Source organism: Dromiciops gliroides, chromosome 6 (assembly GCF_019393635.1).
Source record: "Dromiciops gliroides isolate mDroGli1 chromosome 6, mDroGli1.pri, whole genome shotgun sequence".
Lineage (NCBI taxonomy): Eukaryota > Metazoa > Chordata > Mammalia > Microbiotheria > Microbiotheriidae > Dromiciops > Dromiciops gliroides.
The window spans coordinates 67,338,657-67,350,869 of record NC_057866.1 but is presented as its reverse complement, the minus strand read 5'-3'; the positions used below and the strand labels follow the sequence as shown (position 1 = coordinate 67,350,869).

At 40.8% G+C, this 12,213-nt stretch overlaps 1 protein-coding gene across 1 annotated transcript; it reads left to right on the top strand.

The window, feature by feature from the left end:
• The first annotated feature begins 1,473 nt into the window (after positions 1-1,473).
• On the top strand, positions 1,474-2,080 carry LOC122730486 (60S ribosomal protein L36a-like). Its single transcript, XM_043969624.1, has one exon. The coding sequence runs from the start codon at positions 1,682-1,684 to the stop codon at positions 2,000-2,002; it is 321 nt and encodes a 106-aa protein (XP_043825559.1). The 5' UTR covers positions 1,474-1,681; the 3' UTR covers positions 2,003-2,080.
• Positions 2,081-12,213: the final 10,133 nt, after the last annotated feature.

Sequence of the window (12,213 nt, the reverse complement as noted above, 5' to 3'; positions counted from 1 at the left end):
ATGACCCATTCAAAGGTTCCTACCTTAAATCATACTGCCAGCTTCTCAAGGCAATAAAGATTCAAAGAGCGTATAGCGCTCGAAGAGGACAAAGGCAGGATGCCTGGAGAGGGGCTCCTGTGTGAGACTTATGTTCTTATGTCATGGGAGGTATTTATCTCCACTGATGCCTTAAACACAGAATCATAAGATCATGGACTTAGAGGGGAGGAAGGGATTTTTGAGATTGTCTAGTCCAACCTCATTCATTTTAAAATGAGGAAATTGGGGGCTGCTAGGTGATGTAGTGGATAAAACACCTTCCCTGGAGTCAGGAGGACCTGAGTTCAAATCTGACCTCAGACATTTGACACTTACTAGCTGCCTGACCCTGGGAAAGTCACTTAACCCTCATTGCCCTGCAAAATAAACAAACAAACAAACAAACAAATAAATAAAAATAAAACGAGGAAATCAAGGCCAAGATAATTTAAACGACTTACAAAAAGTGACACAGTTAGATAGTAACAGAGGGGTCCTTTGACTCCAAATTTAGTATTCTTCACTAGGCAACCAGGTCACCTAGACCTTCACCCCTTAATCCCAAAGCAACTTCAACCACCTCAGTTATGTCCTGTCTATAGAAACTATCTCTTGGAGCAGTACTTTATCAGATCCTCCAGGAAAAAAACCAAAAGAAAACACATTTCTGATGCAGGTCAGGTACATGAACTTGGAGAATAGGAATTACCACAGCTGGGAGTCATCTTTCATTCCTCTGAATGAAGAAAGAGAGCGCTCCATAGTTCTTATATTGCACTTTCACATTCTTCCTTGCACAGAATAATCCATAAATATCTGACTGAATTTATATTGAGAAATCATGTAAGTACAGTGGTTACTGTAAGTTATTTGTCTTTGGACAGGTAGCTCAGAGCTGACATTTAGAAGTCAAACTCCCTGGCTTTAGCATTCTGGCATTCACAGAGGAATCATAGAATCATAAATATATAGAGTTGGAAACAACCTTAGAGAGCATTCAGTCCAACTTCTCTCCTTTTCACTGAGGGAAACAAGGGTCCAGGAAAGTTAAATATTTTGCCCAAGGTCTTGAAGGGAGAAAGAGACCCAGGATTTGAACCCAGTTTTCTGACTCCATAACCGGCATTCTTTCTACTACCTCCTTTTGTTTGGGGGTCATGGCTTATTTTTCTCATTTATTTGCTTTTTGTTTGTATTTTGTGCTTCTCTTAGTATTTTGTGTTCAGTGAACTCAGGAACTTAGAGCTTTTACTACAGTAGGTGAATGGATAGTTTGGCTGTTTTGCCTTTTTACCACGTCTATGGTATAGGCAGCCATCCTATACCCTCCTGCCTAATACGAAATGAACAGAACATTAATCATCTCTTAAAGCACCTCTTAATTCTAAGATCATTTAACCCTATCCTGAGCCTGAGCCTTAAAAGAATATGATATTAAAAATGCATCAGCCTTCCTCCCGGTGAGCCTCGTGCCGGTGCACGCTGAGCTCCTCTCGGCTCCCGGCAGCTTCTGCTCTCAGAACTCTTCCCCGCCTCTTCTGTCTCCTCCCGTGTGCTTCGTGGCGCCGAAGAACCGAAGAGCAGCCCGGCCCCGCGTGAAGCCGACTCGAGAAGTTCCCCCGGTACCGCCGCCGCCGCAGCAGCAGCAGCAGCCGCCATCATGGTGAACGTGCCCAAGACCCGGCGCACCTACTGCAAGAAGTGCGGCAAGCACCAGCCGCACAAGGTGACGCAGTACAAGAAGGGCAAGGACTCTCTGTACGCGCAGGGCAAGCGGCTCTACGACCGCAAGCAGAGCGGCTACGGGGGCCAGACCAAGCCCATCTTCCGTAAGAAGGCCAAGACCACCAAGAAGATCGTGCTGAGGCTCGAGTGCGTGGAGCCCAACTGCAGGTCCAAGAGGATGCTGGCCATCAAGCGCTGCAAGCACTTCGAGCTGGGAGGAGACAAGAAGAGGAAGGGGCAAGTGATCCAGTTCTGAGCTGCCTCCGGCGCGCGCCCTGGCTCCCGGGAGATAAACGATTAAAATATTGAAGCTCCAGCAAAAAAAAAAAAAAAATGCATCAGCCTCTACTTCTAAATCCTTCTTTGTGAATTCATTAATTGTAGTATAATTCAGATTGATCCTTTGTTGATTTTGGGCTTCTGGATTGGTACTCGCAAATAATATTATTACGTCCCCATAGTATTAGATGACACTGGACCAACTCTTCTATCTCTATGTCCTTTGCTTCCCTGACTGTGGAAAGTCGTGATAATCGCCCTATAACTTTTGTTATCTTCACCTGAACTTCACCCAACCCTTGGGTGTTGTACAGATACTTAAGGTGTTTGCACAATGAAATAATAGATAACAATAATATTGTATATAGTGTATCTATATAGTGATTTGAAGACTGGCAAAGGGTTTTTATTTACATGAACTTATTCGATTCTCATTTTAACCCTCTGAGTTAGCTTATGTAGTTATCATTCCCATTTTATAGATGAGAAAACTGAGGCTCAGAGAAATGAAATGACTTGCCCATGGCTTCACAACTAGTGTCAGTGATGAGCTTCAAACCTTGTTCTCTTCAGAATCCAAAACTAGCACTCCACTTTACCCTGCTGTCTCTCAGATGTGAAATTGCTTTGAGTTTATCACAATGAAGGAATTATAGAAGTGTTTTCATTTTCTTGTAGCTGATGTCATGAATGGTCTCTATGAAAGCACACAGTTAGATGAAACAACATTATAAGGCAAGCAGTTTTATTTTTTTACGGCAAGCAGTTTTTAAGCAACAGAGATAAAAATGTTATAAATTAATGATGAATGACATGGCAAGTAGGATTTTATGACTTTAGAATACTCTTTGGTTTTAAAATTAGTTAAGGTAGTGGGAAATGATAGTGATTTGGGACAGTTTTGTGCAGAGAGTGCCCTCCTGAATCAAGACTTTTAGTCTTTTGGTGTCCTTTCCTCACCAGTCAAATGAGGAATATGGGTAAGATGATTCCTGGTTTCTAGATCACCAGCTCTAGAATCTAAGTGTTAGAGACCAAAATGAGCCTAATTAAGCAGCCATTTCTGGGAGAGTTCAGTCCAAATTCTGATACCATTGGACCTGTAGTCCAAGTTATTTTTTCATTTGTTTCCCAACACAGTGAAAAGTTCTCAGTGATTTTAAAAGGGAATCACAGTATTCTGACATGTCATGTTGAGGGGTTGTGAAAGAACCCCGTCTCCTCAATGTCCCCTGTGAATAGATAATTACTATAATTATGTGAAGATAATAGTTAAAATTTATATAGCAAATCACTTTACATAGATCTTCTCATTTAATTATATAAAAAAGCAAAGAAGGGAAAATCAGGGGTACAACCAGTAGTATGCTGGAGCTGGCTAGTATCAACAGATGATTAAATTTCCAGTGTGAGCATTTATACCTCAAAAATCAGCAAATGCTACAAGGCACGATGTGATTTTTTAAAAAAAATTCTTGATTGTCTTGAATTAAGAAATTGATGGAGAAAATGTTAGTAATGCAGAATAAGCTTTAAAATGTGTCTTGCATACATTTTTTTCCTTAGAGAGCTGGTTGTTAAACATTTATTAGCACATCCCTGGGTACAAAGAGCCTCAAAAGTTAATAGCTTTTCAGATAATGAAAAGGAAAGGAGTAAGATGAAAAAAGTGCCACAATGAATAAATATTATGGGTCAAAAGTTCATAAAGGGAAGTCTCCAGAAAATAATATATTAAATTCCTGTTGACAACAGATTCAAAATGAAATTGGATCGAGGATGCCTCGTCAGATTGGATATAGACCATCTGGGGACAATTAGCTTACACAGTGTGTCTCCCTAAATCACCTCAGGTTCAAGGTACTTAGTGAGATCATTGCTTCTTAAAACAATAGCTTCCAAGTCCCTAGTGATGTGTTAATTTTTACTTGTCAGCTAGAAAATGAAATTAATTCAAAGCAATGCATTTAATGAAATAGCACAGTGAGAAAAGCAGCAATAAATATTCTCCCCATAAATTTGGTACTAATTCTCCCACAAGCACATATACCTTTGGTGGGAAGAAATGTATACAAAGGACCATGGGTAACCAGGGCACAGCCTTGGTGGGAAACACACAGGAAATGTGTGTGGGTCAGGGAACATTTTGGGATGGTTGTGCACATGGGGAACTTGTGGGCAAGGGCACACATGTAGAGGAGTACCTCATGCATCTCATCTGATGCCACAGGATCAGTTATGGCTACTGGTGATATCATAGTCTTCTTCCTGATAGCCCTGTTCTTTGTTGTTTTTGCATGGTGTTAAGTATTTGCCAGGGATTGGTCTCTTGTGGCTGTTGTTTGAAAGTGTTCTCTGCTGTTGTTCGCTGCCATTGGGTATGAGGTTGTGGAGTTTTGACAAGCTTTTAAGGTCCTGGCTTCAGCAGGAGTCCTCAGTTTAGCTGCTACAAGGGGAAGAGTGGGTCCTGACATCTCTCTTTGATTTTAAGTACTAGAGGTTTAAACACAAAAAGATTTTTTAAGGAAGATAGAACCCTCACACATTCTTTTGTGGAGTAAAAAAAGAAATCCAAAGTGGCTTGACTTTTTCTCCTCCTTTTAGAGAGTCTGTCAATTGTCAGAACCTTGGCTATAATAGGCTTTTCCTTTCCAAAAGGAAGCCAAGGTCAGGAGCCAAGCTTGTTAGAACACAGAAAGATCCACCAATGAAATGTTGCCTGCAGACTTAAAGTTTCTTGTTCATAAACTTCTGCTTCTTGTGCACTATATGTGCAATGACCTCTCTCTGACGTTTCTCTCTAATTTAGGTCCCAGAAATTTCTGAAGACAAGCAATAAACAATTAAGTGCTTTAAGATGTGCCAACGATTGTTCTCATCATTGAGGATACAAATACTGGAAAAAGGGAATCCTTGCCCTCAAGGGGCTTACGTTTTAATGTAAAAAGAGAGCTGAAGTGTGTGTGTGTGTGTGTGTGTGTGTGTGTGTGTGTGTGTGTGTTCGTGTGTGGTTGTGCGTGTGAGGTGATGAAGAGGGGATATAGGGACCTATTTGGAGTCCTGGTATTGAAGCACAGCTGGGAGAGGAATGAAGGTTGAAGGTTGGTCAGCCAGGGCCCTGTCCTAAAATGAAGGCTTCTGGAAGAACACACCACTGAGAGGAGGCATAGAAGAGGTATGTGTTACTGTGAAAAGGCTGGAAGAGTGGATGAATGTTTTAGTGTGGAGAGATTGCAGACCTTGAGGGAAGTTCTAGGGTAAGACTGTAGGTGATGCTCGATGTTGAAGTCTGGAGGTGAATGAAGGTTAAATGAGAGGAAGGCTGACTGATATGGGCCCTTCTTCAAATTCAAGGCCTCAGGAGAAATTCACCAATCACTTGCTTAATATCTTACTCATTCAGCATCATCCTACAGACTTCTTCTCCAAAAAACTTTCAAAGGCTCTTTAGACCCAAGCTTCCCTCAGTTTTCTCAACTCCAGGATCTTTTTGATTTTCTATGTGACAGCCTGGCCAATGGGAATCTCATCATTAGAACCTGTGAACAGCGCTCTGTCTGGTGCTAGCCCATGTAGAACTCCAGAAGGGAGCTGGCTTCCTGAAGGATGTCTTATTCTCTGATTCCAAGACTGTGCAGGTGTTCTGAATTCTTCTAGTCCCTTCACTATTGTTTAGGAGAGGCGCTTTTTGATTGGCTGTTGAGGGCAGCTAGGTGGCACAATGAGTAAAGCACTGGCCCTGGATTCAGGAGGACATGAGTTCAAATCCAGCCTCAGACACTTGACACTTACTAGCTGTGTGACTCTGGGCAAATCTCTTAACTCTCATTGCCCCTGAAAAAAAAAAAAAAGAATAGGAGCAGCATTTGATTGGCTGGTAAGTCTTAAATGAGAATGTTTTCAAAGTTCACTAGCCAACATAGTTTCTCTTACCTACCTGGCTGCATTAGAGTGAGACAGGTATAGTGTAAGCTTCTGGATGGGGAAAGTCCTTAGGGTTCTCTTCATTTGGGGCCAACATGTAGCCTGAGAATGGAGGACTCTTTTCTTTTTTTGGGGGGGGGCAATGAGGGTTAAGTGATTTGCCCAGGGTCACACAGCTGGTTAGTGTCAAGTGTTTGAGACCAGATTTGAACTCAGGTCCTCCTGAATCTAGGGCTGGTGTTTGATCCACTGTGCAACCTAGCTGCCTTGTAGGCCTCTTTTCTTTGCTTCTTTGTAATTGTTCTTTCCTCCTTTTAGATGAAGGAATATTAGAGACAGTTGTGACCTTGTGAGCTTTGAAAATTAGTGTTGAGGGGCCCCCTGGACTTATCTTCCTGAGATGCCACATTATCCAGAAACACTGGACCCAGAGTATGAAGGAGGCCCTGAATGTGTCAAGGATGAACCCACTCCCACCAAAACTGAAATACTTTGTTGCTTGCACCCCAAGCCAGACTCTTTGTATGTCCTTGGGAGTCAAGATGGGTGCCAGTCAGTCTGCCCCAGAATGAGAAACCATTTGTGCAGCTGGGACCATTATAAATAAGCAAACCATCATATCTTCATAGTCTAACAGTTTTCAAGGGAAAAGAATGTGGCTTTTGCCATCTTACTTATTCATGTTCCTCCTCCTTTTTTTCCCCTTTCTTGAGGGGATTCATTCTTTCCTCACCCCCACCGCTCTTTTCCTCTCCCATTGGGGAAGGGATTACTGTTCTTCCCTGCTTTGTCACAATTTCATAAATATGCAAGCTTCTGCTTGGATTGTGAACTCCTTGCAGCTGCATAAGAGTTCCACATATGCTCATTTCTCTTATAATAAATGCAGTTGTAACACATGTCTCATGGACTTGTGATACGTTTTTGGTTAGCAGTAGGAAGAACAAAACATCGCAAATTCAATAATGGACGTCCGGGTCAGAGTTTGCAACCAACCAAGGTGTGTAGGTCCATCAAAGAGAAGCAGGATCCATGGTTCAGAGTAGGAGGTTATACTCAATTCAGAAGTGACCCTGATGTGGCAAAGGCTTCCAGAAACTGCACTGAGTTTGAGCCCATCTCCCCCAGGATTCAGGGGGTATTAGGGAGAGTGTGCCCTCAGGTGTTGGGAGGAAATATTTATACTATACTTCTATCCTTGCCATATCTACTCAATAAGTATCCCTTTGTAAATGCTAACAGATATAAATTGGTTAAGTGTTACTTGACTACCAATCATTGGCACTTGATATTGGAGAGAACACACCAGAATGAGGACTCAAGCCAATTATATTAGAGAAAGACCCCCCCACACTTCTTAGGGGTACTCTTAGGACCCTGAGGGGAAGATGAAACCTTGCTCTGGTTGGGGTTGCCCTGACTTATCAGTGCAGGGAATTGGAATAAGGATCCTCAGAGCATATCTGGCCTCTACATGAAAACGAATGGAAAGGGGGGAAGGCAAAAGAGAAAACTCTTGATTTGGGGCTTTTAGGAATTTTAGGAATTGTCCTCTCCATCAGTGATACCTGTTTATATTTTTATCCTACACATAGTTTGATATGTAGCTATATATATTGTGAGAAATTAATAATAGGGGTTTGGGGACTCCCAGAGGCCCCCTGCTGAGAGAGCCTGGCCTGACCTTTCTTAAGGCCAGCCCTGAGTCTGGAAGTTACCTCACTCAAAACTACAAGCACCTGAAAGCCTTGTTCCCACCAGAGGATCTGTTCTCTGGGCTCTGACATGAGTGCGTCTGTGCCGAACCACCTTCAAATTCAGTGAACCACATAGATTTGAATGACGCTAGCCAATTAGGCTTAAGCAGTGTGTAAGAGCCGCCTTTCGTTCTTTCCTCAGAGAGCTTATGCTTGGCTTGGGAACATGGAAGGGATGCCGTGAGGCCCAGTTTTTTTTCTCTCTCCTCTAGATCCTGGCTAGGCTTTTCTAACTTTCAGGGCCATGTGCTCTATCTTTATTAATACTTAATATGCTTTAATAAATGCTTAATGCCCCCAAACTGGTGCAGTAGGCTCTAATTTCTAAGTAACAAATATATAATAAACCCCAGCTAATTTTCCCTAAACTTGGGACAGTAATAGGGTAACCACATATAGTTTTATTCGCCACAATATGTTATATAGTTATATATACTTACACATAGATCTATATATTCATAGATAGAGGGTCTCTACATCTACAGTGGCAAGTATTGATGTGCACTCTCTCTCTCTCTCTCTCTCTATATATATATATATACACATACACATATACACATAGAGACATATAAATGTACACATATATGTATATTTACACATATACATATACCTATATGTATATGTATGTACATATCCATGTCCATCCTCATGTCCATCCTTCCAGGCTTAGTGCCCTACCCTACAAATAATAAATACTTAAAGGAAGATAAAAATCTGATATTGATAAAGAAAGATTTGGAATCTGAAATGAAAAATATTATCAATAAAAAGGAAATAAGACAGTTTAATAACAAATGCAATGTGGGGAAAGCAGTGGGAAATTTCAATAATGACATGAAATCAGTGGGGAAAAATTCTAATACTGGAAGGCAAATCAGCAGATAGGACAGAACATTCAGCAAAACAAGATCAAAAGAAAACTGAGTGAAAAGAGTTGAAGGATTTATAAGCACGCATGACGTAAGTGGAAGACAAAGCTTAGAGACATAATTTAAGAGTTATCACTTTAGCTAGAAAATGTGAAGAAGGAATCTATTATTTTTCAAGAAATAGATCAAAAAATTTCCTAGTAGTAATATGATCAAAGCAAGGACTGTAGATTGATGGAAGTTTCCAGATGATAGCCCTCTGGAGACAGGGCTATCAGATTAAGTGCACTCAAACACATTATGATCCAACTCCCAAACCTTGTCTTTGTCCTCACTGCAATTTCCAATTTCTCCATCACTCCTAATTCTACCATTCCATCACTCCTGCTTTGACCTTACTTTCCTCCCTTTACATATTTGACCCTGAAGTTAACCAATTTAACTATAACTTGTGCTTCTCTTTTGACTTTCTTGCCTCCTTATCTTTGCCATTCATGCCCTACCAGTCCTCATCTCTGGATCAGTCCCATGATTTACCTTCTCTTCATACAGTCGATTGCCCCTAGAGAAAGCTGAACACCCATGCCACCCGAGTCCACTAAAAATTCATGTTAATATCAACTGCATCCTTCCTGCTGCTTGACAGCCTTTATTATTGCCTTGTTATATTTTCCCCTTTAATCTAGTCTTTTGAGGAAGAAGAGGCACTTTTCCTCACCAAGGCCAACAATACCTTTTTAAAATAGTTCTCTGCCTTTTGACCCTCTCTAACTTCTGATACTCCTAAAGAAAAAAGTAATGAATAATTGCTCTTGGACATTTTACAGGAAAAATTTTCTCAGCCTTTAGTCTTTGTATCTACATTGGCATTTAAGTTCTCTTTTTTTGCATGAAAGTAGATATTGAAATTTATAATTTTATTTCCTGATCTCACACATTTATTTAGTTTTGCTCTAACCAATGCTAACTCTAATGAAATCTGTCCATTTTCTGGCTGTGGTGTTTTATGTAAAATCAGTTGAGCTGTTATGAGTAGCACAACTTACAATAATTTCTTTTCTTACCATTTCACCTTACCCGCTATAGTCCTTAACCGGCATCCTTTGCGATATGTTCTGGACTTGGCATTTCAAATTATTCTCAGCATATAGCTCATTTTCCTGAGAACACAGATCTAAAGGAGGATGGAAGGAATTCCTTGTAGGGTTCTGCACTTTTACATTATAATCAAAGAGAAATATGTAAATTCTATGGAACCAAAACCAATTCTGAAAATATGCTGTCCAAATAGGAATGAACCATCCAGGGAATAAAATGTACATTTCCATTCTGAAGTTAATCATAACCACTGAGAAACATTGACCTTATCACAATTTCTCCAATCCCATTTTGTATTACATCTTTCTCATATTCACTAGGTACAGTCTGAAATATTGTTTTCACCAAAGATAGAAAATACATTTCTCTTGAAATGTCCCCCCTCAGTGTTGCTGTACAATTGCTTCAGGCAGTGGTCTAGTTGTGCTTTTACTCAGATACTCACAAGAAGAATTTAGAACTCAGAGCCTGAAACTGGATGTAGTAACAAACTAGTCTAAAGGTAGGTAGGGGTTTCAGGATCTAACAAAGACCTTGAAACAAAGTTCTTGGCTTTCTTCTCATTTGTTATGAGTACTTTTGGCTACTCAAGGCAGATGGTAAATATTTTGAGTTATTAAAATGCCTTCAAGTGAAGGATTCTGAGTACTTTCTGACATTATTTTGTTAACCTGTACGATATTTAGACAAATTATGTGGATGGCAGTTAGCATAATCCGTATTGACCAATGGAGAAACTTGTGTCATTATCCATACTCAGCTACAAACCCAAGTATTATTTGGTCGACCTATAATTGTTACTAGATAGGATTCTCTCTCTCTCTCTCTCTCTCTCTCTCTCTCTCTCTCTGTAAATACATACATATGTAAATATACACACATAGGAGTCAAATACAGGACAGTACAGGATTGAGAACACTAGTAATTGGGTGGGTAAGGAAAGGCTTTATGAGGAAGACGGTGCTTGAGTGGCATCTTAAAAAAAAAAGAGGGGTTCAATGAGGTAAGGAGGAACTGCATTCCAAGCATGGGAGATGGCTAGTGAGGCACAGAGAAAAGGCTAGTTTGGATGTATCATAGACTACAGGATGTCTGTCAGTCAATAAATGTTTATTAAGTGCCTACTATGTGCCAAGGATGGTGCTAAGAGCTGGATAAGGAAAGACAAAAGACAGTCTCTGCCCTTGAAGAACTCACTCTTTAAAGAAATATTTAATGGTAGTAAGGCCCAATGATACTGGAATGATAGGTTGAGGCGAGGTTGTACAATACCCTAAAAGGTTAAACAGAGGAGTTTATGTTTTTCCCTTAAGGCCATAGGAAGCCATGGGATCAGAGAGGATCAAATAATCAAGATAGGGTGGTCAACAGTGTCAAATGCAGTTGTTGTTGATCCCTAGTTTTCAAAGAGAACCAATAACATCATGAAATGATGTCTTGACTTGATTGTGAATTGGATTTATATTTTTTTGGCAGGGCAATGAGGGTCAAGTGACTCGCTCAGGGTCACACAGCTAGTAAGCGTCAAGTGTTTGAGGCTGAATTTGAGCTCAGGTCCTCCTGAATCCAGGGCTGGTACTTTTATCCACTGCATCACCTAAGTGCCCTATGAATTGGATTTTGAAGTAGGATTATACAAGTTGTCAGCCTTACTCTCTCTTCCAGAGTCACTGAAGTTCAGTGGCAGAACAGAAGTCAAGATAACTGTTGATGGCCTGGAATGCAGTGGATGACCTTGGTGTTTCCAGTGTCTGACCAAGCTCTAAGCCACCATAGCACCTGTTTAGTTGCCTTCATGGCTTTTAGAACAAATTATTTTCACCCACCCATTTCACCCAAAGAAGTCTTCACGTGCTTGGGGCAGACATCCCGTATTCACCTTCAAATTTAAGGCCTGTCTGTTACCCTCAACCTGGTTTAACTCATCTTCTGAGACTGTTTCGCCAAGGTGTAGCCCCTGTGCATACTATAGCTTCTTGGAGCCACAGGTGAGAATTGGGTGAAGGTAGATGCCAAAGGTGGATGAGCAGCTCTATAAAGGGCTCAGCAAGCCCTCACACCAGATGTTCTAGTCCTCCTTGAATACCTCATCCACTCCATCAAATGCATTAGATAGCTTGAGAAGGATTAGGAGTGAAGAAAGACCATCAGATCTGACCATTGGAAGATTATTGGAAACATTGGAAAGAGCAGTCTCCTCTCTAACATAGTGAATGCAAAAGCCAGCTTAGGAGGGATTCAGAAGTGATAAGAGAAGAAAAAAGAAGATACAGTGAATGTAATGTATTGAACTAGGCCAATATCCCAGACCTGGAAAAACCCCAACAAAAACTTTAAGAACCACCACCATCATCTTCACATCTAAATCAGTAAAAGGGACAATAACTGATTAATGAGAATGTCAAATATTTGCCCAGTTTAACATGGTCACACCAGTTTGACGAAAAGTTCCCAGAGGGGCTGTATCAGTTTAATTTACTTTGTGCCAGCATTCCCTGGACAATGCTAAGTTCATGAGGGCAGAGACATGTTTCTGAATA

Excerpts from the sequence above, each read along its gene's own strand:
- LOC122730486 (XM_043969624.1), top strand. The coding sequence starts at position 1,682 with ATGGTGAACGTGCCCAAGACCCGGCGCACCTACTGCAAGAAGTGCGGC.